This window comes from Protopterus annectens, chromosome 13.part0 (assembly GCF_019279795.1).
Source record: "Protopterus annectens isolate FY-2018-M chromosome 13.part0, PAN1.0, whole genome shotgun sequence".
Taxonomy (NCBI): Eukaryota; Metazoa; Chordata; order Ceratodontiformes; family Protopteridae; genus Protopterus; species Protopterus annectens.
The window spans coordinates 899,738,364-899,765,720 of NC_056747.1; the positions used below are offsets into that span (position 1 = coordinate 899,738,364).

General features: G+C 41.8%; 1 protein-coding gene across 3 annotated transcripts in view; it reads right to left on the reverse strand.

Annotated features, from left to right (window-relative positions):
- The window catches only part of NBR1 (NBR1 autophagy cargo receptor), a 1,427,595-nt gene that overhangs the window by 910,328 nt on the left and 489,910 nt on the right, over positions 1-27,357 (reverse strand). For 2 of the 3 annotated variants that reach the window (XM_044054653.1, XM_044054652.1), the window contains exon 11: positions 12,265-12,531. The exons of the other annotated variant lie outside the window; for it this stretch is intronic. In XM_044054653.1, coding sequence (XP_043910588.1) covers positions 12,265-12,531 — 267 coding nt within the window. The remainder of the gene's footprint in view (positions 1-12,264; positions 12,532-27,357) is intronic. 3 annotated transcript variants of the gene reach the window in all.

The window sequence follows — 27,357 nt, forward strand, 5'->3', positions numbered from 1 at the left end:
TGTGTTGAGACCATAAGTTTTTTAGGTACCATTGTAGTTTCCTCATATGCAGCTTTGCAAATGGTATTAGTAGGATACAAGATGCCATGAAACCCAGAGCCTGCAGGATTTTCCTTGCAGTTAGCCTGGTTAAAGTTGCCATTCTGTTGAAGTATTGAGACAGTTGCCCTTGTTTGTCTGGCGTGAGGTAGGCCATCTGGGTTGTTGTGTTTAAGCTGGCACCCAGGAAAGTTATCTGTTGAGAAGGTATTAGTTTTGATTTCTTTTTGTTCACTGTGTACCCCAGGCAGTTTAACAGTTTTATTACAAACGCCAGATGTTGCAATAGAATGTCCTTGCTGTCTGCTTGGATCAGGCAGTCGTCCAGATATGGGTAGATTTGGATTCCTCGTTGTCTGCAGAAGGAAATTACTGATGCCAGGCATTTCGTAAACACTCTGGGCGCGGTAGATAAGCCAAAGGGCAATGCAGAGAATTGGTAATGGGTTGAACCTGCAAGAAATCTGAGGTATCTTCTGCAATCTTGTCTGATAGGGACATGCAGGTATGCCTTCTTGAGGTCCAAGGTTACCAGCCAAGACTCCTTGCCCAGCATGGGAAGAAGCTGCTGTAATGTGAGCATCTTGAATTTTGGTACCTCTAGATATGTGTTTAGAATAGATAGGTCTAAGATGGGTCTCCAATCTGTGTCCTTCCTTGGTACCAGAAATAGCCTTGAATAAAAACCTTGACCTTGTTCTTTTGCAGGTACCTCCTGAATTGCTGTCATATCCATGAGAGCGGTAATTTGTCTTTGTGCCTCTGCCCACTGATTTTGTGGCAAGTTTGGCATGCCTCTCATTTTTGGAAGGGTGTGAAAGTGGAACCTGTAGCCTCTGCCTATAATATCCAGAATCCATTTGTCCTTTGTAACAATGTGCCAGCTTTTTGAAAATAAGGCCAGTTTTCCGCCCAAAGGTGCTGCCATTATAGCTTTGCTTGGCAGGCATAGGGGAAAGTCATTGCGTCTGTTTTCTAAATGACTGTGGTCTATCTTCTCCACCTCTTGGGGCTGGTGTTTGCCACTGTCTAGCTCTGTAAGATCCTTGAGGTTGTCCTCTACCCCTTGGGCGTCTGTATCTGCCCCTTTGGGGTCTGTCCGTGGCTGGAAAGGACCAATTTTTTGAAGGCCAGTTTCTGCTGAAGCGTGGAGGCTGCACCTGCAAGAAATCTTTAACTGTTTGCATAGATTTTGCTTTTTCCTCCATTTTCTTTAGTACCTCCTCAGCTTTAACACCGAACAATACATCTTTTTGTAGTGGTGCATCTAATAACTTTGCTTTGACATGATCTGGTAAAGTTTGCTCTGAGCCAAGCATGTCTACGTCTGACAGACCCCGTGACAGCAGCTCTACATGAGGCCTCTAAAGCATCAAAACCACACTGCAAGGTATGTTTCCCCACTTGTTCTGCCCCATGCAACAAATCCTGTAACTCTTTCAAGTCTGGTTGTTCTGTTTGCGTCATTTTGCTTTTCAGCTGAGATAGCAAGAACTGCTGGTATTTTAACATATGAAATTGACAGTTTAATGCCCTCATGGTTAAAGTGGCTGAAGTATACACCTTTTTCCCCCACCTTTCTAATGCTCTGGAATCTCTGTCTGAAGGTAAAGGGTTTTTAGCAGTAGAGGCCTTAATCCCCTTAGGACCCTCTGAAATTGTTTCTGGGTCAGCAGTATGGCTTTTATAAAGGAACTGGTGAGAATCAGGAACCCGGTAATATATGTCTGGTTTAACAGGGGCTGGAGGTAATGAGTCTGGATTAAGACTGGCTTCTGCGTACACATCATCCAAAATATCTAAGACAGGAGGAATAGCCAGGGGCCTATGCTGGGGAAGTAGTAGAAATTCCCTGAGCCTTTTCTTGGAATCTGAGTAATCTTGGCCTTCCCAGTGGAAGTGCTCTCCCAATGTATGCAGGGTTTCCCCAAAAGATTAGTCCTCAGGGGGGGAGACCGAGGGAATAGACTCCTCAGCATCAGAGTCTTCAAATGGGGAATAGGCGTAATCCTGGTCCTCAGAATGGTCTGAGGTAATAGAAGCCTGGTCTGAGGAAGGGTAGTCTTCCTCCAACCTGGGCCTTTTGTCTGAGGGGGGTTGAGAACCCCTGATGAGAGTAATCAAATCCTCAGCCATTTTAAGCATCTGTTTCTTAGGCATGGGGCCTTGAGAGGGGGTCTGAGGACCCTGTTTTTTAATTTTCACTGCAGCTTTAGATTTAGTGAACAATTTAATAGAGGAGGTGGAAGGCCTGAAAACGCCTTCAGAAATGGCAGGCCTCGCTAAATTTTCGGTTTCCCCACCAAGAGTGGCGTCTGTATCTGCAGTGGGAATGGAGACCAAGGATCCTGCGACTTCGGGTAATGAAGTCGCCGGTAAAGTAGTTTCATCGGTAGTCAGGGGCTGCGTAGGCGCCTCGCTGAGAACCGCTAGTCGGCCTAAGCATGATTTCAGTACTCGGTGCAGGCCATGTCTGTCCTTATCCTTGCGTTTTTTGCCTAAAACTGGCGGCGGTGCATCCGACGACATGATATAATTTAATTTTTTGCCAAAATAATGAAGGGCGAACTCCGCCCGGCGCTTAATAGTGTGCTTGTTAAACCTAGCACAAAAACGGCAGGCCGAGACGTCATGGTCTGGCCCTAAGCAAGGTATACAGTAAGAGTGAAAATCCTTATGCGGTAATTGCTTCCCACAAGAAATGCAATTATTAACTTTGTCTGACATCGGTCTGAGGCAAGAAAAGTTTCCCCAACGGGGTACTTAGCTTTAAAGAAGACTTCGGCTGAAATACTATTCGTAAATCTCAGGAGCTGGCCGACCAGCACTTGCAAACTGCTTCTGCTTCGGGCACCGCGCAGCAAGAAAGACTGAAGAAAATGGCGTTGGCTGCCTCTTTTATACCCCTGCCGCACTGATGTCAGGGAAGAAGCGACGACAACCGACGCCGGACCTAGACTTTGGAATTCGGCCGACCGAGGACCCGCCTGACGGCAGGATAACCCAAGTGTGATGACTGCAGCTGTATGCATGATGAACATCCACAGGTTGAGACAAACACACCCTCCAATGCTGTCAAGCACTGGGGGAATGGGTATGAGTTGTGAAAATTCCAGTTGCAGCAAATCATAGCATTGTCAAACAGACTGAGAAACCTGAGTATTATCATACTGAAAAGAATGGCACATCCTGGAAATAGTCTCAAGAGAAAGTGAATCCCTCACAGGAATATCCAAACACCATGCTCTCCTCAGAATCTGAGTCAGAAACCTGGGGAGAAAAAACGTTCATACTTCCCTAGAGATTACCAATCTTGAACCTCTTCAGGGAAAGAGGAATCACTTTTTCTTTTACCAGAAGCCACCTTACCAGAATGGTTAACAGCCTGCTTAAGACCTAAGCAAAGCCCAATAAATTACTCTTGTTCAGAAAAATCGAAATAGTAGAAGTGAAATGTTTAGTTTTCTGTCTTTTTCACAGGAAATTTGCAGCAAGCATACCTAGTATTGCCAGCAGCAGCTTTCCCAGGGATGGGCACAACATCTGGCTAAGAATGGGCACATTCCCTTCCCCTTCACCTATAACTGATGGGAGTGTCTCTCCCTTGCCAACTGAGGGGATCTCAACAGCCATAGAAGATGTGGATAAGCCTAGTCCATAGTGGGTGTATGAACAATGCAAAAGGGATCAGAAGAAAAAGATGGGTGGTCTGAGGTGCCAGCTTTGGCCACAGTATAGTCACCTAGCTGTGGCAAATTAGCAGCCTGCTATGATGGCAAAGACTACTTTTTCTTTTTGTGGTTGGAAGGAGGTCCATCCAATGGACTGGTAGTTTGTCTCATGGTCAAGCTAAAAAAGGTGCTTGTTTCCTAGTTTTGGTAAAACGGGAAAACAGCAAAAACATCACTCCTCCCAAATAGACAATGCAGTAAAAGCATTTTAAACACTCCCCAGCCCCAAGAAGTATTCAGCAGTTTTTCCAAAGGAAAAGGTACTTTTATACAAACTTTAACAACAGAAGTAAAAAGAGCATTCCCATTTAAATGTTCAGAAAAGTCATGAAAAGTCAAGTAAAATATTTTTCTATAGTTTAAAAGTAGTAGTTTCCAAAAAAAAAACCTACTTTAAACAACTTTAAAAGTAATGTGGAAGTTTTTTTCCTGAAGGGAACTTATCTGCCCAGTAATGAGACAGCATTAGCCTACCATTGAAAGCCTGCACAGGAGTGCTCTTCTCTGCAAAGTACAGTTGTGTACACTTACCATAAATGTAGCTGTTCGAGTGTATTCACTGTTGCAGTCATTACATTTGGGTAATCTGCTGGCAGGTTGACCTCAGTCAGCCTGAATAACAAAGTCTTGGGTCCTGCTTCAGTTGTGGTCTCCTCTTCCATGACGTCAGGTCATCAGGGGTAGAAAACATGCAGCCGATGCCATTTTAATCAGTTTTTCTTGCCCCAGATGTCGGGTGCCCCCCAAATGGGGAGCACAAATATATATATAAACAGTAAATATATAAATGCACTTTAGAAACATAAACTTTACCTTCAACTAAAAGCAAATACACCACAAAGGCTTTTGAGTATAGTGAAGGAAAGAAAAGGTATAGAATGGGGGATGGTGGGTGGGTAACCCGGACTGCAGCAGTGAATACACTCTAACATCTACATTTATGGTAAGTGTACACAAAACTGTACTATGTTCGTGTTTCACTGTTGCAGTCATTACATTTGGGTAGAATCCCAAAGCTATGGATGGGAGGATGGAACTAAAGAGCATTAGGAGCAGCTATAAGGCCCTGCAGGACTGCAGTGGCAAAGCCTGCCCTGGATTTAGAAAAGAGAGGTAAATTATAATTCTTTGTGAATGTTTGAACACAGTGCTCCAAGTTGCAGCTTCTAGAATGTTTCTGGTTGGGACCCCTCTGAGAAAAGCTGCTGAAGTAGAGGCAGCCCTGGTGGAATGGGATCTGATACCCTTGGGCACAGGTTTACCATGGTGCAAATAGCAGAAACGAATGGAGTGGCTTATCCATTTGGAAATAGTCTGCTTTAATATAGCCTTCCCCTCTGATCCTGCAGCAAATGCTACCAGCAGTTGCACAGACGTTCTTAGAGATTTTGTCCTGTAAGTAGAATCTTAGTTGTCTGTGTACATCCAATGAATGCAGAATCCGCTCCACCTTGTTCTGCGGATTTGAGAAAAATGTTGGGAGGTGAATGGTCTGGTTAAGAGCCACACTGGATGCCACCTTAGGCATAAAAGAAGGATTGGTCCTGAGGGCCACCCGGTCTGAGTAAAATATGATGAAAGGCTCCACTGCCATGAGGAGCCTGTAGTTCTGAAACCCTTCTTGCTGAAGTGACTGCCAAAAGAAAAGTGGTCTTCCAAGATAGAAATTTTATATCTGCAGTAGCTGCTGGTTCAAAAGGAGGCAGGGTGAGTTTTTCCAGCACAAAACTGAGGTCCCATGCAGGAGTTGGTGCTCTCCTGGGAGGTCTTAAGTTTTTGGCCCCTCTGAGATACTGTTTAAGCATTGGATGAGAAAAGAGGGGAGGCTCTGTGTTGTAATGAGCCGAGATGGCAGAGGCATGGATTTTTATTGAAGAAAAAGATAGGCCCTTGTCAAGCATCTCAGTTAAGCATTGTAAAATCTGAGGAATATTGGCCTTTGCTGTGTCTATTCCTTGTGCTTGGTTCCAAATAAAGCCATTTTTGAAAAGTAGAAGATTACGCAGGTAAAGAGATCTCCCACTAACTGTTCTAAATTCCACATTAGTTAGGTACATTTTCCTCACAACATCATGACCATGGTGTAGATGACCCATCTATATACTCAGACATATTGTAGGCATTTCATACACTTTCAACATTTGTCATAAGAAATGAATCTTTGCACACATATATTTAGTACTGAAAAGTACTGTTTATAAAAACTAATGTAAGACACCTCAGGATGCCATTCGGGATTAACAGATTATATGTGCCAAAATACTTCTCCATTTTTTCCCCCTTCCCCTCATGTATTCCTTATTTTCCGCCACCACATAAGAGTTTTAATTTCACAATGTCTATATTTTAAACTTGGGTATCAAGGATGTAACAATTATAAAGTGCAATTAATGGTTGCTTAAGTCAGTGTGCTTTTATTTCCCATTGTGATCTACTCTGTCAAGAGTTAATTTATTAGAAATTGCTCTGTTTCCATATAGACGCTTTGTGTTGCTTTTGTTTTGTTGAAGCATTCTCTTCCACTTTTTTTTGTTTAGTTACACTACATCCTGAAATGTCAAATGTCCCTGTTTAATAACGGAGATTTGAAGAGACTACATGAATGAAATGGACACAGCTATTGAAAAGCCTGTCATGTACTATATGCATGTTGTAAATCGGCGGCTTTTTAAATAGACACAATGTTTATTTTATGAACGCTTATGGTACGTAAGTATAATACAGTTTCTTTGTTTTTTTTTTGTCAATTAACCAGGCAATACCAGGCACATACAAATAAAGGTTGTGAATTGTAAAATTTTAATTTTTTTTTCAGAGTCTACACCTGTAATTGTTGACTGTTTTACGAAGTCTCTTTGGATATAATGAACTTCCAGTAAAACACGGAAATATCTCTAATGTCACACTTTGTAAATATGTTATTAACAAGCAGTTTGTTATACTAACACCAAGTCTGAAAATTTTTTGATATATACTGCCTGAAAGTTCAGTACTAGATGTTTCTAAAGCACCATGAGATGATAAGTAATTATGACAAGGCTCTGAGATATACTCAATTGTTTAATATAATATAATGTATGCTTGGGCACCAATGCATTTTTTTATGTTTTTTTTTTTGTGTGTTGTTTTTGTTTATTTTGAACTATTCAGTTCTTACTTTTAATATACCAGTATTTTTCTTAGCTGAACAAGGTAACATTCATGGAACTGAGTTTAATGGGTTACTGTATTTTTAAATGAAGGAAACATGTGATTATAGAGATCCTATCACAAGCTTTTGTTGGTTTTAAAAGTGATGTTCAAAGTTTTAGTTTGTGTAAAGAGTCTGAAGAAGCCTTTGGCGAAAGCTTTTACTGGAATAAACAATTACTTTCATTTTATTGCTCATTGGAAAGTCACGCATCTTTTTGGACTGAGTTTTAATTAGTTGATTAGTCGTGCTGCAAGATTCAGAGTTTGGAGCCGAGTGTGCAGAATTTGATAGTTCTGCTGAGACAGTAAATGAGGTGTTTGAGACAAGTACCACGGAGGAAGGTGTGACATATTCCTTAGAAGCAGGTACCAGTGCTGGCGATGCCAGTCCGGAGCAACTAGGATCATTTATGGTTTTTCCTGTCTGACTTTTAGTAAGACCTTGGAGAGTAGAGGCAAAGGGGGAAAGGCATAGACTGATAGTTTTTTCCAGCTGAAAGATAGAGCATCCACTTTCCATGCTTTTTTGTGAAGAGTCCTTGTGCAGAATTTGTCCAACTGACAGTTTTGGGGAGAGGCAAATAGATCTATGTTTGGGCTCCCCCATTTCTGTGTTAACATGCTGAAGATTTGGGGATCCAGTTTCCATTCATGCGGGTCCATAAGATTTCTGCTTAGGTTGTCTGCCAGAGTATTTTTCTTTCCTGGCAGGAACTGAGCTTGAAGATGTATTTGGTAAGTCAAGGCTGTGTTCCACAATGCCATGGCTAGTCTGCAAAGGGGGTAGGAATGTGTACCCCCCTGCCTGTTTATGTACCACATAACTGTGGTGTTGTCCGTCTTTATCAGTAATTGTCCTGGATGAATTAAGTCCTTGAAGGCTGTCAGAGCATTCTGAACAGCTAGCATTTCTTTCTGGTTGATATGCAGATGCAGTTGGTTTGGGCTCCATTTGCCCTGAATGCATCTCCCTGCCAGGTGGGCCCCCCCAAGCATAGTCTGATGCATCTGTAGTTAGGGTTTGGGTGGCAGGGGGTAGAGTGAATGACAGTCCCTTGTTTTGGTGACATATCTCTGCCCACCAAAGAAACTTCTGTTGTAGGCAGGGAAGGAGAGGAATCATTGTTTCCAGGCTGTGACGATGTTGACTCCATAAACATTTTAGGTACCACTGAAGTTTCCTCACATGCAGTCTCGCATATGGAATTAGTAGAATGCAGGACGCCATGATCCCCAAAGCCTGCAGAATTTGTCTTGCAGATAAATGGATTTTTGTTGCCATTTGTTTGAAATATGTTGTCAATTGCCTTTGTTTGTCTGGCGTGAGGTAAGCCATCTAGGCAGTTGTATTCAAGCTTGCACCCAGGAATGTAATTATTTGAGAGGGTACCAGTTGTGATTTCTTTTTGTTTATGGTGTACCCTAGGTATGCTAGAAGCCTTTTTACAAATGCCAGATGTTGAAGTAGAGTGTCCTTGTCCTCTGCTTGAATGAGACAATCGTCCAGATAAGGATAAATTTGAATGTTTCTTTGTCTGCAGAATGCAATTACTGGTGCCAGGCACTTTGTAATGACCCTGGGTGCAGTAGATAAGCCAAAGGGCAGTGCAGCGAATTGGTAATGCAAAAAACTGCTTTGAAGCGGAGGCATCTTCTGCATGATTCCCTTATTGGGATATGCAGGTATGCCTCTTAAGTCGAGAGTTACTAACCAAGCATTCTTGCCTAGCACAGGCAGTTGCTGTTGTAAAGTCACCATTTTGAATTTTGGAATGTCCAGGAACATGTTTAGAATCGATAAGTCCAGTATGGGACACCATGAATAGTCTTTTCTGGGTCACAGGAAAAGTCTTGAATAAAATCCTTGTCCTTTTTCCTTTTCTGGTACCGGTTGAGTAACCCCCATATCCAGGAAGGACATGACTTGTTTCTGGGCCTCTCCCCATTGGTTTTGTGGCAGATCCGGCCATCCGTTTGGAATTGGCAAAGTATGGAAATGAAATCTGTACCCCTGGGATACTATGTTTAATACCCACTTGTCCTGGGTAATTAATTGCCAATTTTGAGCATGAAGTGCTAGTTTTCCCCCCAAGGGGGCTGCCAAAAGACAAATGCTTGGAGATGGTAGAGAAAAGTCAATGAGACTGCTTACCGCAGGGCTGTGCTTTGTTTCCTCCAGATTTGGAGGTGGAGGCACCCCATTGTTTTGACGTGTAAGAACCCTGTGATTGATATCTGGAGCCTTTTGAGTGCCTGGGTTTGCCCTGAGTGGCTCTGCTGGACACAGAAAAGGACCAGTTTTTAGTAGGCTAGTGTCTACTGAATCTGGGTGGCTGCACTTGCAAGAAATCTTTTACATTTTGCATAGATTTAGCTTTGCCTTCCATTTTCTTTAAAACCTTTTCTGCCTTATTACCAGAGTATCATGCTGCAAAGGGGCATCCAACAATTTAGCTTTAACATGATCAAGCAGATTTTGCTCCTTGAGCCAGGCATGCCTTCTAATCACAGATCCAGTAACAATGGCCCTACAAGAGGCCTCCAAGGAATCAAAACCACATTGCAAAGTATGCATTCCAACCTGTTCTGCTGAATGCAAAAAATCCTGTAATTCTTTATTTTCCACACAATCAGAAATCAACATAATTTTCTGTTTCAGTAAGACATGCTGTTAATATTTAAGCATATGACTTTATAAACCTTCTTAGCCCATCTATCCAGGGCCCTGGAAACTCTATCAGAAGGGGTAGGATTTTTGGCTGTAGAAGCCTTAACACCCTTGGGACCCTGAGAAATAGTTTCAGGATCAGTAGCAGGATTTTTGAAAAGAAATTTGTGGGAGTCAGGAACCCTGTAATATCTGTCTGGCTTACTAGGAGCCGGAGGCAGGGAATCCGGAGCCATGCTTGATTCCGAGAACACATCATCAACAATGTCTAATACAGGTGGTACTGCCAAAGGCCTATGCTGAGGAAGAAGGAAATCCCTAAGCCTCTTTTTTGATTCAGAGAAGTCCTGACTCTCCCACTGAAAGTGTTCCTTTAAAGTATGCAAAGCCTCTCCAAAAGAGTAATCCTCAGGAGGAGATGCAGATGGGATGGATTCCTCTGCATCAGAATCCTCATAGGGTGGAATAGAAAATTCCTGATCAGAAGAGGAATCAGAAGAAATGGAAACCTAATCTGAAGATTCATAGTCAGTGCCTTGCCTAGGCCTCTTAGCAGGGGTGGGGTGGGGGGGACGACCCCTGATCGAGGTAATTAAATCCTCAGCCATTTTGATCTTCTGTTTTTTGGGCATGGGGGCCTGAGCACGTAGCTCATGCATCATTTTTTAGACATAGAAATTGTTTTTGACCTCGTTGCTGGCGTCAGTTTAATGTAAAAATGTTGAGGCCTGAAAACACCCTCAGAAGCCGGTGCCTGCGCAGCGGCTCTGGACCCATCCAAGGGAGAGACATCCGCAGGTTCAATACTTTGCGACTCTCGCGGCATACCAGACACCGAATGGGTCACGGTAGAGGCCTGCGACTCAAAAGTAGCAGGTATCAGGGGCTGCGAAAGTGCCTCACTGAGTACCAGCGTACCGGCGACTGGCTTAGAAGCTTCGTTGTCTGTTTTGGACCTCGATGGTCTGTCTCTGTCATTTTCCATGCATTTTTTATGAACTCCGGTAGTCGGACTGCTAACAGACGACATTTCAGGATAGTTAAATCTTGAACCAAAATATTTATAAGCAAAAATATACAGACGCTTAATAGTGCGTTGGTTAAATTTAGCATAAAACCGACAGCAAGGCACGCTGTGATCAGGGCCTAGGCAAGGAATACAGCACAAATGAAAATCCTTATGAGGTATTTGCTTCCCACAAGTAATGCAATTATTAACTTTTACTGACATCAGTAAGGAGCAAGAAAAAGTTTCCCCAACAGGGTACTTAGCTTTAGTTTGAAGACCTCGGCTCTGAAACTCGAATATGAAAATTTCAGGAGTCGGCCAACTGGCACTTGCGAACTGCTTCTGCTTCGGGCACCACACAGCAAGAAAGACTGATTAAAATGGCGTCGGATGCATGTTTTAAACCCCTGACGACCTAACGTCATGGAAGAGGAGACAGCAACCGACGTAGGACCCAAGACTTTGTTTTTCAGGCCGACTGAGGCAACCTGCCAGCAGATTACCCAAATGTAATAACTGCAACAGTGAAACACGAAGAACATCAGGAAAGCTCTGACGGGCTTTGAACCCAAACCTGCCTTTTTAGTCCGTTTGGCTTGAGCTAATGGTTTGGGCAGGTGGAAAGTGTCCTGCAGCTTTGGAAGCTGGCCAGCTGCTCCATGGTATGCAGGATATAACCTATATAGCTTAGGCTAGTGTAGCAATGATCAATGTGAAGAATATCATATACTTGGTCAAATTAACCCCCAATTAGTTACATAATATGGGCAGCTATACATAACAGGAAACTTCTGTTATTGATAAAAAATACCAAGTTTCTTAAAGGAGAAATACCACTTTTAGTCAGAAATTTAAATTAAATAATACTTTCTTAAAAGGACAACACTTTGTGTGAAAAGGTTCCCCAATGGGACTTATCTGCCAGAAATTAAGCTTTTAGCTGACTGCGGCTCCTGTGAAACCTGAGAAATGCTTCTCCTTGACACAGCAAGAAAGTATTAAACACTTTTTCAATCTGTCTAGTCAATCAGCAGTCAGACTGAAGGTGTGAGTTTGATGGAGGAGCCACAGATTTGTGAAGCTGGCTGGTTATTTCCTAGGCAGGAAAAGAACCCAAAGAGCCTAAAGGCTACTGTACCAATGGCAATGATGAACATTTCCTAAAATGCAAAGTGCCTCTTGTTTCTACCACAAGCTTTCTCTCGGACTGGGAATACAAAGCAACTAGAGAATTAACCAAGAACTATCAAGACTATCTGTGTAAACATTTACTTCAAGGCCACTCACAATCTTTCTAGCTTAGAATAATGACATTTTATACAGTTTGAGAGTTTTAAGCAATGTTACCAGTTAAAGGCCAGACCTTGCAAGCATGCAAGTACTTCTGTAGCAAAACCATCATATTAGCACATTCAGTGCTAAAAATTCATCACCCACAGCTTATTCTATGAAGATACCAGGAAGAAAATTAACTAAATAAAAATATTGCCCAAAATGATTCAAATCAAAACATCTTTAAAACTTGCATACAACTTTGCTTATAAATGTTGCTTTAGTCACTCAAAGTATGACAAGCCATTAATAATATTCCACTTCACTAGAAAAAAATGATGCATGATACTCGCCTCTTGTTTACAAGAAGAAATGAGGCCATTTTCTTTCTGTCCACTTCCTGAATGATGACAAGCATCAACAACAATGCTGCACCACACCCGAGGTCCAAACTGCACACCTCTGTGAGCCAGTCGCCAGTGGGAAGTGTATGTGCCCTCAGATGTTGGGGCTAAAAAATCTACAAATACCATGCCTGTCTGTCCAGGCTGCAGAAATGGGACTGGTACTTCTCTTGTGGTACTGGAAGCCAAGGACAGATTACCCCACATGAATACCAACTGTAAAAATGAGAAAAAATATTGTGAGCTACAACTTAAGAATGTTTCTCCTAGAAATAATCTGTAATTTACTAAGGACACACAAAGGCACCTTGCATCAGCAAAATGAAAAAAATATATATATATCTGGTGTGAGCCTGAAACTGGTACTTTGGGATTAGGGCTCTATCCCAGTTAATAAATGAAAATAAATACCTGAAATGCACACTTCTGACCTACACTACCTTTACAGAGCTTTACAATAATGGCACTGAAAAAGACCAGGCCTGGCAAGATGCTGAAAATGTACAGAGGATTTCATTATGAACAGCAGCTCACTCTTATATTTATCAGAAAATAACATAACAGTTTCTTAATCCTTGGTCATTTAAACTATTCCAGTCATATAGCATCATTTTCTTAAAAAAATGGTCTTCCTCCTTGCTTCATTTTCTTTTAGAATTACTGCCCATATCTTGTTATTTACAACCTCTAATAATACCAATATTATTTCCCAAACGTTAAACCACTAAAAAATTTATTTGAAGGTTTAGAATATCCAAATCATGTCAATATCATCCTTATTCCTACTCCCCTCCAGTGCCAACACATTTTAGTCTTCTGTTATCCTCTCTGCTTCCAAATCCCTGACGCACTCTAACTCTTCTCTGAAGCCCCTCTAGCCTCTTAACCCATCTCTCACTTCCCCCAAAAGTTCTTCAAAATGTTATAGAATAAGCAATATGAAGTGTTTACTACTGCACTTCACATGTAAAAAGTATTTTCCCACTTTTCATCCCTAGAATCAAAACGTTTGGCTCTGGTATCTACAAACAGTACTCAGATGTGAAAGTACAGTTGTGTACCTACCATAAATGTAGATGTTAGAGTGTATTCACTGTTGCAGTCATTACACTTGGGTTATCCTGCTGGCCGGCGACCCGCAGTCGGCCCGAGTTGCAAAGTCTTGGTCCGGCGTCGGTTGCTGTCACCTCTTCCCTGACGTCAGTGCCCCAGGGGTATAAAAGTTGCAACCGACGCCATTTTCTTCAGTTTTTCTTGCCCCAGATGTCAGGTGCCCCCAGATATGAAGGCTGAAAAGATAAAAATATGCAAAACAACCATGCATATATTACTATACACATTTCCTTCATCTACAAGCAAATACACCACATAGGTTGTATATAGTTGAGAAGTACAGAATAGTCCCAGCAAAGAGGAGGATGGTGGGTGGGTAACCAGGACTGCAACAGTGAATACACTTGAACATCTACATTTATGGTAGGTACACAACTGTACTATGTTCATCGTGTTTCACTGTTGCAGTCATTACACTTGGGTAGAATCCCAAAGCTGAGGTTGGGTGGCTGGGTCTAGATTGGATTTGGTGAGGCTAACAAGCCCTGCAGAACTGCAGTGACAAAGCCTGCTCTGGATTTGGAGTAGAGAGGTAGGTGGTAGTGCTTGGTAAAAGTGTGCACTGAGCTCCAGGTTGCAGCTTCTAATATGTCTTTGGTTGGTACCCCTCTGAGGAAAGCTGCTGAAGTGGTTGCTGCTCTGGTAGAATGAGGCCTAATGCCCTTAGGCACAAATTTGCCATATGCATAACAGAAGCAGATGCAGTGTCCTATCCATTTGGAGATAGTCTGCTTTGCAATAGGTTTTCCTTGTGATCCTGCACCATATGCTGCAAACAGTTGCTCAGTTTTTCTGAAAGCTTTTGTTTTGTCCAAATAAAATCGTAGCTGCCTGTGTATATCCAAAGCGTGCAGAAGTCTTTCCCCTTTATTCTGGGGATTTGGGTAGAAAGTAGGCAAATGAATGGTTTGGTTTAAGGCCACACTGGAGACCACTTTTGGAATGAATGTTGGGTTCGTCCTTAGAGAAACCCTGTCCTAGTGAAAAATGATGAAAGGTTCCACAGCCAACAATGCCTGTAACTCTGAGACTCTTCTTGCTGAAGTTATTGCTAGGAGCAGAGCAGTTTTCCATGACAAGAATTTTAGATCAGCTGTGCTGGATGGTTCAAATGGAGGCAGTGTTAGTTTTTTCTAAAATAAAATTGAGGTCCCAAGAAGGTACTGGTGCTCTCCTAGGGGGTCTTATATTCTTTGCCCCTCTGAGGTACTGTCGTAGTAGATGATGTGAAAAAATAGGAGGATCCGTATTGTAATGAGCTGAAATGGCAGAGGCATGGATTTTAATAGATGAAAAAGATAGACCTTTGTCCAACATCTCAGACAGGTATTGCAAAATCTGAGGCATATTAGGGACCAGTGGGTTGAGCCCTTGTGCCTGGTTCCAAGCACAGAATCCTTTCCATTTTTCTGTGTAAGATTTCCTAGTGCTGGGTCTCCTGGCTTCCAAAATTACATCCATAACAGCTTTAGAGAGAGGTGCAGTCTGAGTAGCTACATTATCTGCTATGCTGCCAGGTTTAAGGTTCTGAGATGACTGTGCAGAATCTGATTGTTTCGCTGTGTCAGAAGATGAGGGATTTGAGGTAGAGGCCAAGGTGGGCCTTGGGGCAGTCTTTAGGATTGGGTACCAGTGCGTGACCAGTCTGGTGCAATCAGGATCATTTTTGGCCTCTCTTGTCTGACTTTTAGAAGCACCTTGGTGAGAAGAGGCATCAGAGGGAAGGCATAGACGGTCAGGTTTTTCCAGCTGAAAGATAGAGCATCCACTTTCCATGCTTGAGAGTGATAAGTCCTTGTGCAAAATTTCTGTATTTGGCAATTGTGAGGGGAGGCAAAAAGATCTATGTCTGGGCGTCCCCATTCCCTTGTTATCAAGTTGAACACTTGTGGATTTAGCTTCAATTCGTGAGGATCCATGAGATTTCTGCTAAGTTCATCTGCCAGTGTATTTTTTGTTCCTGGCAGGAATTGTGCTTGCAGATGTACCTGGTAGGTCAGTGCTGTTTTCCACAAAGTCATGGCTTGCCTGCATAGTCGGTAGGAATGTGTGCCCCCTTGCTTGTTTATGTACCACATAACTGTGGTATTGTCCGTCTTTATTAATAATTGTCCTGGATGTATTAGGTCCTTGAAGGCTGTCAGGGCATTCTGTACAGCTAGTATCTCTTTTTGATTGATGTGAAGATGCATTTGTTCCTTGGGCCACGTGCCCTGAATACATTTTCCTGCTATATGTGCTTCCCAGGCACAATCCGATGCATCCGTTGTTATTGTCTGCCTGGCTGTAGGTATGGTGAAAGGCTGTCCCTTGTTGTGGTGACAGGCCTGGGACCACCATCGAAACTCCTGTTGTAGGCAGGGAATCAAGGTTATGATTGTCTGTAGGCTGTGACAATGCTGAGTCCAAACACTTTTTAGATACCACTGTAGTTTCCTCATATGCAGTTTGGCATATGGAATTAGTAAAATGCAAGATGCCATGAAACCCAGGGCCTGCAGAATTTTTCTTGCAGGAAGCTGGGTCTTTGTTGCCATCGTTTGAAAGTAATGAGTCTGTTGCCTTTGTTTGTCTGGCGTGAGATAAGCCATCTGGGCAGTTGTACTTAAGCTTGCTCCCAGGAATATTATCTCTTGAGAGTCACTAGTTTTGATTTCTTTTCGTTTACTGTGTACCTTAGGCAAATTAGCAATCTTTTTACAAATGCCAGGTGCTTTAGAAGAATGTCCTTGCTCTCTGCTTGAATAAGGCAGTTGTCCAAGTAGGGATATATTTGAATTCCTTTTTGTCTGCAAAATGCAATTACTGGTGCCAGGCATTTTGTGAAGACCCTGGGAGCAGTAGATAAGCCAAAGGGCAGTGCAGAGAATTGGTAATGCATTGAGCCTGCTATAAATCTGAGGTATCTTCTGCACGATTGTCTGATTGGTACATGCAGGTATGCCTCCTTGAGATCCAAAGTAACTAGCCAAGCCTCCTTGCCCAGCATGGGCAGAAGTTGTTGTAGTGTTAACATTTTGAATTTTGGAACATCCAGGAAAGTTTTTAGGATTGGCAGGTCCAGTACTGGTAGTCAGGCTTTGTCTTTTCTGGGTACTAAGAAAAGTCGTGAGTAAAATCCATGGCCTTGTTCTTCTTGTGGAACTTTTTGAATAGCTCTCATATCCATAAGAGCAGCAATCTGTTTTTGTGCCTCTGCCCATTGGTTTTGTGGCAGGTTTGGCATACCTTTTGGTTTTGGAAGTGTGTGGAAGTGGAACCTGTACCCTTGAGAAACTATATTCAACACCTGTTGGCCTTGGGTGATCATGTGCCAACTTTTTGAGAAAAGTGCTAGCTTTCCCCCTAGGGGTGCTGTCAACTGGTAAGAGCTTGGCATTTGCAGAGGGAAGTCATTGTGACGGTTTCCTATAAGGTTGTGATTTGTCTTCTCCTCCTTTGGGGGCTGAAGCACTCCATTGTTTAGGTCTGTAGGAGCCTTGGGGCTGAGATCTGCCTCTTGGGTGTCTGTATCTGCCTCTTTGTGGCCTGTCTGACACTGGAAAGGACCAATTTTTTGAAGGCCAGTTTCTGCTAAATCTAGGTGGTTGAACCTGTAAGAAATCTTTCACAGTTTGCATTGACTTTGCTTTATCCTCCATTTTCTTTAACACCTCTTCTGCCTTAACACCAAACAAAGTATCATGCTGTAGTGGAGCATCCAATAATTTTACTTTAACATGGTCAGGTAAAACTTTGTTCTTTCAACCAAGCATGTCTTCGAATAACTGAGCCTGTAACTGTGGCTCTACAAGAAGCCCCTAATGAATCAAAACCACATTGCAGAGTATGCTTTCCCACTTGTTCAACTGCATGCAATAAATCCTGCATTTCTTTACTGTCAGGACTTTTTATATTTGTAACCATTTTCTGCTTTAACAATGACATGAGATACTGTTGATATTTAAGCATGTGAAACTGACAGTTTAAAGCTCTTAACTGCTAAAGTAGCAGAAGTGTAAACTTTTTTCCTCCATCTGTCCAGAGCTCTGGAATCCATCTGAGGGGACAGGATTCTTGGCAGTGGAAGCTTTAACCCCTTTAGGACCCTGAGAAATTGTTTCTGGGTCTGCAGCGGGGTTTTTGTAAAGAAATTTATGAGAGTCAGGGAACCTGTAGTACCTGTCTGGCTTTACTGGTGCAGGGGGTAAAGAATCTGGAGACAGACTGGATTCAGAAAAAACATCATCTACAATATCAAGCACAGGGGGGATAGCTAGGGGCCTGTGCTGAGGCAATAAAAGGAAATCTCTGAGCCTTTTCTTGGATTCTGAGTAATCCTGGCTCTCCCAATGGAAATGCACCCTCATGGCGTGCAGAGTTTCCCCAAAAGAGTAATCCTCAGGCGGTGAGGCTGAAGGAATGGACTCTTCAGCATCAGAGTCCTCACAGGCAGGGAGAGAATAGTCCTGGTCAGAAGAAGAATCAGTGGAAATGGAAACCTGATCAGATGAATCATAATCAGTGTCTTGCCTAGGCCTTTTGTCAGGAGGGGGATGGGAGCCCCTGATTAAAGTAATAAGGTCTTCGGCCATTTTAAGCATCTGTTTCTTTGGCATGGATGACTCTTCTGGAGAATGCTGCACTTGTTTCCTTGTCTTTAATGGTGTTTTGGACTTTGCCTTTGCTGCCGCAGTTGCTTTAATCGTAAGCTGTGAAGGTCTGAAAACACCCTCAGAAGCCGGTGCCTGCTCAGCGGCTCCGGACCCATCTGAGAGTATAGTTTCCATAGGCCCAATACCTTGAGTTTCCACAGGCCTCGGTGTCTCCACTTGGCTGTCGGTTATGGCCTGTGGCTCTGAGCTAGCGGGTGTCAGGGGCTGCGAAAGCGCCTCACTGAGAACCGGTGAACCAGCGACTGGTCTAGAAGAGGCTTCGTCGTCTGTTTTGGACCTCGGATGCCTGTCTTTTTCTTTGTCTTTGCGTTTTTTATACATTCCGGTCGTCGGTTGTTCCGACGGCATTATGTAATTAAATCTTCATGCAAAATAATGTAAAGCAAAATCAACCCGACATTTAATAGTGCGTTTATTGAATCTAGCACAAAACCGACAACTAGTAACGTTGTGGTCAGGGCCTAGGCAAGAAATGCAGTAAGAGTGAAAGTCCTTATGAGGCATCTGCTTCCCACAATAAATACAATTATTAACTTTTACTGACATCGGTCTGGAGCAAGAAAAAAAGTTTCCCGAATGGGGTACTTAGCTTTATTGAAGACTTCGGTTCTGAAATTCAATTTTGAAAATTTTTGGGGTTGACTGTCCCTCTATCTGGACTCATGGATGGCTATGAAATGGGAGAACTGGGTGATGAGCATAATACCCATAGGTTACATAACCCCCTTTTCAAGAAACCTTTAGCTTCCATATGCATCCCTCCTGGATGTACCTCCCCAAAAGAAAAATGCAGTGGTGAAGGAGATCACTCAACTCCTTCAAAAAAGAGCCATCCACCAGGCCTGATATTCCAAAATCTACTACATATTCTTTCTAGTTAAATAGCTTAAACAACTAGGGCCTAAATAATATGTCCTACATGGACCAAGTCAAAGCACTGTCACTATACTCAGTACCCTACAGACTGTCAAGAGGTGACCTGCATCTGGCATAGAAGGCCTCCTCTAACTCAACAGCAAATGAATTCAAAAACCAAACAGGAAACTGACTAGGCTTAAAATGACCTGCAAGGGCAGCTAACCTAGTACCTACCAATGAACCTATGAACAGGGTCTGTCCTTAGGCAGTTGGAGGATTTTATTGGGTTTCCTAGGAACAGTCTTTGCTATGTAAGGTTCTTGCCAGACCTTCTCCACAATCAAGTCCATCAACTGGTCAGTGAGAGGCACCACCAAGAAGGTAGATAGGGCAGACTGAACTACTTCAAACAGAGCCCTCTCATCTAGGAAAGGGGAACTCAATTTGCCAAGTAACCTCCCATCTCATCAACTTTAGTACCTCAATGAATAAGGTATCTACTAGAGGGGACTGTGGGAACCATCCCCATCACCAAGGTCTGTATCTGGTGTCAAAAACTCCACAGTGGAGTCTGTGTGCCTCCTTTTACATGCATGCTTGCAAGGTGGCTCCAGAAGAGGTATGGTTTGTCCAAAGCCCCTGAACACTGACAGGGGTCCTACTGGTGGGATGTCATGAGGCACTGAGATTCATTTTGCCCTTGAGAATGATACAGAAGGTTAAGGCCACAGTTTTTGAGTGATGTCACTAGTGGGGGGAGCAACAGTGCATCTCCTGCCTGTGCTGATGGACAGGAACTGATCCACACAAAAAAAAAAAAAGGAAACTGAATGCACATATGAAATCCACTAGTAATGAAGACAGCTATTTTGGCACTGTCTCCATCTCAACAGAAGTGGATGTGTCATCCCAGAGTATGGCACCGGCAGTTCTCCAAATGACTCTAAAATTAAGATCACAACTGATTCCTCAAACACCACAGAGCCCAATACCGAAAAAGGCACCAAACATGTCACTGTCGAACAAGAAACTAGAGAATCAGAGTTATGGATGCAGTGCCGAGACGCACCCAAAACAGAGGGAATCAGAAGTGAATGAATCAGAGGCTTGGATGTATGCAAAGGGGCACTGGAGCTGGCCAGTGCTGAAGAAGGATGCACTGGGATAGACACTGGTGCCAGCACCAAGACATGTGTCAGAAAAGGGGTTTCATGCACTGGAGTCATATGGCCAACACAATCTGCCTAAGATATAGAAGGGATAGGACAACACCCATTTCAGTCTGGGCCTTAAAGGCTCACATTACGTGATCCCTACTGACATTCAGGAAAAGACACCACATAGAACCTGAAGACTTAATGGAAGAAGTGGAAGGAGGATGTGACACAAGATATCTTGATGGTCCCTGCTTTGAGAATAACTACTTGTAGCCTTCTGAACAAGTATGACAATGGTCCCGATGCGGATGGAGCTGAAGCATCCTCCACCAAAGATATTCAAGGGACTTGTAAAAATTAGAGGATTCTGGTGCCTTGTCATCAAATTTTCTCATCATTTTCCAGTTTTTCAACCTTCTACTATTTCTTATACTGAGAAGTAGGGGACAAAATACCTTTCAAAATTAGCTTGGTCTACTCTGTAGCAAGAATATTGGTTAAAGGCCTTGCAAACATCCTTGCTACAGAGTACCAAGGGTGTGGGACAAAGGCCTTGCAAACATTGCAGGAGACATTTACATGTTCTAGACTCAGACATACCACAGACAGTTCATGGGTATCCTGGAGTGGGATCTTATGGCCACAGCAGGCATACTTCTTGAACTCTGACTACCTGACCATAACAGTAGCTATTTGCCAACAAACAAGGCACAACTACTAACACAAAGATTAAGAACAAACACAATAGTAATTTAAACAGCTTAGAAAGAAACTAACACCACAGCTGGCAATCTGTGACTAGATCCAAATTGCCTGTTTGGGGCAAAGGATTTTTTTTTTTTTTTTTTTTTTTTTTTTTAACTCAACAGCAGGAAAGACAAAATCCTAAAAAGACAAAGGTCTATGAGGAAAAGGAAGGTGAAAACATGACATGCAAAGTAGCACTTATCTGCAAACATTTAGAGATATTTGCATCACTTGGTCACATAACTGGAGCTATGGTACCTGATGCCCTGTATGAGTTCCTTGATCTGTCATCCTCACAACTCTAAGTCAAGGGAGAAAAAAAAGTCCTCTTGAAAGTGAGAAGTTAAGGACTGTTAAAAGCTCCTCTGCACTGAAACTCTTGCAAACCTCTTGCTGCAAATTTAACAAGAGGCTTGCTACAGTTATAATATCACAGTACATGAACACTACAGCAATTTAAATGCAGTATCAGCATTAATTTCTGAATGCCGTTATGTGCTACAGCCGTAGTGGCATCTGCCTATTATGCTAGCTAACACCTTGTGCCTGGGGCAGCTGCCCCCTTTGCCTCACCCATGCTACACCTTTGCTTGGGTGGCAAACTAGATCTGAGAGATACGAGAAAGCCAGCTGCATCACTGGAGCAGGAAAGGGAATACAGCACACCTGAACAACTGCAGTTGCCAGGGTGAGTCTGCTTGACAGTGAATTCCCACAAATTGAAGTGTAAGATATAACATTAGAAATAAAAAAAAAAAAAAAAAAAGACTTAGTTCACTGTTGCAATACTACTAAATCTTGGTACTTCTGTCTTGGACCTTTCTTGGCCATCCAAGTGGCAAATGTCCCCAGAAATGATAGCCCAAACAAAAGAACCCTCAAAGTTCCTTCTCCATACACTAAGCAAAGCTGAGTAGCAGGGCTGATTATAGGGTTATGAGAGAGGGGAGGTGGGCTAACAGATGACTGTGTACCTCATCCTAATTTCAGGACAGCAGTAAGTCAAGAACAGAGAGAGAAAATACTACTGTAAACATACATGAAAGTGTACAATTATGTGAAGTTCCTAAATAACTGCACTAGGTTCTTTGTATTCTTTAATGCTGCAGTAGAGTAAACTCTAGGAATGACTACCAAAACATAAATTGTGAGGTAGATTGCCATCTGAGGGTGAGTTGTAAAATTTATTTATTTATTGACATTTGGTGACCGTGAACGTCTAACTGGGACAGAAACCCATTTTCAGAGGAGGACCAGGGAGAAAAGCTCCAACAATGCTTGATAACATTTAAATTATTGAACATATTACAAATATATAGAGGAAAACATATGTTGAATTGCAAACTTTGTTACAATACGTTGTATATAAGTTACAATGGAAGTGCTGAAAGAGCACTCGTAGCAAGAGTTGTGGTCTGTATAACTAAATATAAATGAAAAACGTATGTAAAAAAATACATTCACTGGTGGATTACAGGCAGATTCAAGAATGAGTAATGTAATAAACATTTGATAGTAAGTGAAGAAGGTAAAGGTGGTTTATACTGAAGGACATTATTAGTGGTATAGGGATGGAGGGTTAAAGGAGAAAGTAAGGATAAGATGTTGGATGTTTGAGAGATGACTTAAGGAATATGTCAGTAGGAAAGTAAGAGAAATGGGGGCAAGAGGGAGTTTTACGATAAGAGGTAGTGGGAGGAAGCAAGGGATAAAAGGTATGTAGGAGGTAGGTGGAGGCAAGTGTATAAAAGAAAGAAAAGAGGCATAGGTGAAATAAAAATTTGGGGAGAATGATGACAGTGAGGGGTTGGGAGGCCAAGGTGGGGGCTTAATATTTGGCTTGCAGCACAAGCAAGTACGGGAGTTAAGAACATGTTTTTTAAGTGCAATCTTGAATTTCCTGGAATTATCTATACTACTATTTTCTCATAATGAGTTCCATAATTTAGATAGAGCATAGGAATAAAGACACTGGCCGGCTGTTCTATTAGCTTTGTGTACACTTATTAATTGTTTGTCTGGTGAGAGAGTTCTAGTGGGAATGTAGCTGTGCAGAATAGGTTTTAGGGTGGGACAGGTATCTGGTCTGTATATTATTTTGTGTGATATATTGTTGCAGATAGTCAAGATGGTGTGGGAATTCAAGCCAGTTTAGCTCTGTAAGAGCTTTGCAGTGGAGGGAGCTGCATGATAAGCCGGTGGCAAATTTGGTGATCGTGTAGTTGCAGAACTGAAGTTTATTTTTTGGGACAAGTGTAGACTGGTGAAAACAGGAGCTCCACAGAGTTGACAGGGGATCAAGTAGGTATTAGCTAGCATTCTTTTGGTAGAAGGAGCCATGAGATTTTTGTGTCTGTAGAGTGTCCCAAGTTTGAAGCGGGTTCTTTTAATAGCATTGTGTACATGTTATTCAAATGTAAGTTAATTGCCTATGGTGAAATCTAGAAGCTTAGCGTGTGTTACGACTTCAATCTCTGTTTTGTTTTGGGAGTAAATTTTAAATTCAGATGAGAACTTTTTGGATGTAAAAGGCAGAAGTTTTGTTTTGTTGGAGTTAAGCAGTAATTGTGCTTTATTTAGCCGAGATTCTATTGAAGTAAAGTCATTTTGTGTTACTTAAAGTAGGTCTTGTATGTGGTTAGATGAGCAGAAAATGGTAGAAACATAGGCATGTTGGATTAATGTGCTATGCAGGGAAGTGGAGTGTAAGTTACTGATGAAGATAGTGAACACGAAGGGTCCAAGTGTGGACCCTTGTGGGACTCCTGTTCTGTTAGTCTGGTAATGTGATAGGTAACCTTGCCATTTAACACACTGTTGTCTACTGGATAAATAGCTGTTAATCAATTGTTGAAAGGGTTGTGAGCATTCTGGTGAAGAGAGTTGCTGTAGACGTTTGTCATGTGATACTGACTCAAAGGCCTTTGACAGAACTAGTAGTATTACAGAGATTAACTGTCCAGAGTCCCTGGCTTTGTTTACTATATCAGTGAAGGAGATCAGGGCAGTTGTGCTATGAGCAGGCCTAAATCCATGTTGAGTGGGTGTAAGAAGGTTGTTATGGATAAGGTAGTTTAGTAATTGAGAGTGTACACACTTTTCAAGTAGTTTTGATAAAGGAGATATTATAGAGATGGGTCTGTAGTTTGCTAGTTCATTTGATTTACCTCATTTGTTGAAAAAGGGTTAGTACAGAACTCTTCCAAAGGTTTGAGACTTTGGATTCATTGATGGATCGAGTGACAAGTTTGCTGACAGATAAGCAATAGATTCAGCAGTAAGATTTAAGTATTTTGATGGGAGACTATCACAGGAAGAAGAGGGTTTTATAGTTTGATAAGTTGTTTATGTATTAATGTAGTGGATACATGTTGGAGACAGAAGGGAGGAGATTAAGTGTTGGGAGTTAATGTGTTTTGGCATGGGAGAGAAAAGGTTGTGTTGGGTTTAGTGGATGCTTGGGGAGCCAGGGGGAATGCTATTATCTGTGTAGCTAGTATTTGTGATAGAGTTACAAGCTGTAACTAATTTAGCTCTGCTGTCTATAAAATGAGTATTAAACATATTAGCTACTTCAGTTGGTGTTTTGTCCGTGGTTGATGATGGACTTTCAGTGGATCCAGGGGTAAGAAGTGATGAGACAGTTTTCCAGAATATTTTTTGGATTGGTTTTGTGGCTGGCTAATTGTTGCATAAAGTAATTTTTTATCAGCAGTTACTATTTTTTTGCTTTGTTTTGTAATTGCCTATCAATATGAAATCTTGTATCTTTTTTTATTCTTTTAACAATCTCTCGAAGCTTTACTTCTGATTTGAAATATTTGTTTAATGGATTTGGTTAACCAGGGTGCAGGGTTTACTTATGTTCTTTTTGTTCCGACAGGGGACTTGTTAACAGTATTCAAAATTAGTTTACTGAAATAGCTGACAGCATTGTATGGAGTAATATTTTTTTTAGTATGGACCAAATGAATGAGTTTAATATACTATTAAAGAAGTCTTGACTGAAGACTGTTAGGTTTCTGGATGTTTTGTAGGTGTAGGTTTTGTGTTTTTGAAAGGTAGTTCTATAAGTGCATGCAAGCAGGTGGTCACTTAAGAAATTATGAAGTGTATTGCAATTAGAGTACTTGCGGGGGTCAGATACAAGGATCCAGTCTTGGGTAGAACCAAGATTACTACTGTTTCATATTCTAGTGGGGGTGGTGAGGAGTAGTGCAAAACCATAGAGGTTGAAGACTATTTGCTAGTGAGTTAGTGGAAAAGAGTTGTCATTTGATATTGATAGCTCCCCATGATTACTGTTTCATTGGAGATGTTTTCAGATATCCAGGAAAGAATGTCAGAGTATAGGAATGTTTTGGCCTGGGAGTATGTAAACTACTGCAATACAAAGTTGTTTGGTTGTGTTTATCTTTAACAATGCAATGAGAATTTCAGCATTACTAAATGTGGGAATCGGCTTGGAGAGAGGTAGAATTGTATATGTACTAGAGTAAATTAAAGCTGCACCTCCAGCTTTTTTCATTGATGCTATCAATTCTTAGAATGTTAAATCCTGGTGGCAGATTTTCGGTGTCTTTGATGTGTGGTTTTAACCAGGTTTCAGTAACAGCTAATATATCTAGGGAGTATTGTGTTAGCCAGGAATGAAATTTGGTTATTTTGTTGCAAAAGCTATGCATGTTTAAGGTGACCAGTAACAGATTTTTTGAGAGAGGAGGTTGAAGATAGGAAAAGTTATGAGGGGGTCCAAGATTGGGGTGAATGTTGCCACACTGAATTAGGCTGTGGAGATGAGGGGAGTATTGGTTGCTGTAGGTCAGTGTTTTACACAAAAGCATGGAAAGATAAAATTGAGAAATGGGTTCTATTGAGGAGGATAGAATTTTTTGCTATGAAAGGTGTAGGATGTTTGGCTGAATTAGGCTAGTTGATATTTGTGAAAAGCTACTGGCATGTTTATCTCAGAGTCAGAAAAATGGGTGAATTTGGTGCCAAGTTGATTTGTGAGTATTTGAGGGAAGTATTAGGGCTGCAGACATGAATATGGTAAGGCTAGTAATTTTAAGTTTTGACATTTTACAGTGTTTAAGATAAAGGAGTAATAAAGAAGAAAATTAAGTTGGGTATACGAATAAAGACTGAATAGTGTGTGTGGGGGGGGGGCGTGAGACTTGTGATATATGGCTGTTGTTTAAATAATGTGTGCTGTAAGAGATAGGATTTTTAGGTGGAGGATGCTAATAGAAGAAGGGAGATGGATAGGGATTGGTTAGGGAGTAATTAGGGGAGGAGCTTTTGAATGTATAAATGTAATTCAAAAGGGGTGGTTGGGAATGGGGGTAGGGAAAACAGGGAGCAGGGCTAGACCCAGGAACCGGCAGTTCATCGAAAAACTATCAGTAAGCAGTTAGACATCTTTTCCTTTGGGAATTTTATATGCACAAAGCTATGGGAGAAAGGATGTTACAGTTTGAATAGATTAGGATGAAATAGTGAAGAAAATTTGAGTACACTGGTCTAGGTAGCACCAAGAAAAAAACTACTGGACAGTTGTATAGGACAATGACTGCCAAAAGTAGTATGGTGAGAGGCACTAGAGGTAGAGCGACTGCTACTGATGATACACTGATAGTTGTAACAGTGAGGCACTGCTAAACAGAACAGCTATCAGGAGTGTGGGAGCAAAAGTGAAAGGAGGAAGTAGCAGTAAGTCACAGTGACGTGTGACAGTTAATTATGGACCTTAAATAATATAGCTTTTCTCAAGAACCAATACATACCTAAATTATTCTCCAGTAGGTGGGCCCCGAGGAGTTCTGTTAAGGAAAGCTGTAAGTAGTTGGATACTGTTTAGTGTTTCTGCTTATGGGGAGGATGCTTTTGAGAAGGGAGACATCAGGCTTATATCTAAGAAAAGAAAGAAATGAGGAGAGCAGGGAGGTAGATGTATATGTAACAAACAATTAACACTGCCAGAACTAAACCAAACAGGAGTATAAGGAGGAGAAGTAGGGAGGGGGAATGAAAGTGCAAGTAGAGACAGTGGATGTAGGAAGAATTAGTGGATGAAATTAAGGCAGTGAGAGAGACAGATGTGGTTGGTATTGGTAGAGACAGAATAAGTGAAGTATCAGATGAAGAAGTGGACTGAAAGCAGGATAACAAGTCAATGTTCGACACAATATTCATGAAAGCAACAAAAGTAACTACAAATGCAGTTAAAGCTTGATAATTTAGTAACACAGTTAAGAGCAGTCATTTTGTTCTGAAGAAGATAAATTGTTGTTGGTAACTGTTCCTTCTCAAACAAAAGTGGTTGCTTGCTTAACTAATGATTATAATGCAACACAAGAAAAATTATATCAAAGTAGCACTCGTTCATACATGAAATAGATACACTAAGCCAGAGCGAGTGAAACCCACATAGAATGCATAATTTAGCACGTAAAACAGTAGAGAGGCTTCCGCCAATAAACAGTGCCTAAGGTATCAACTAATAGCCCAGG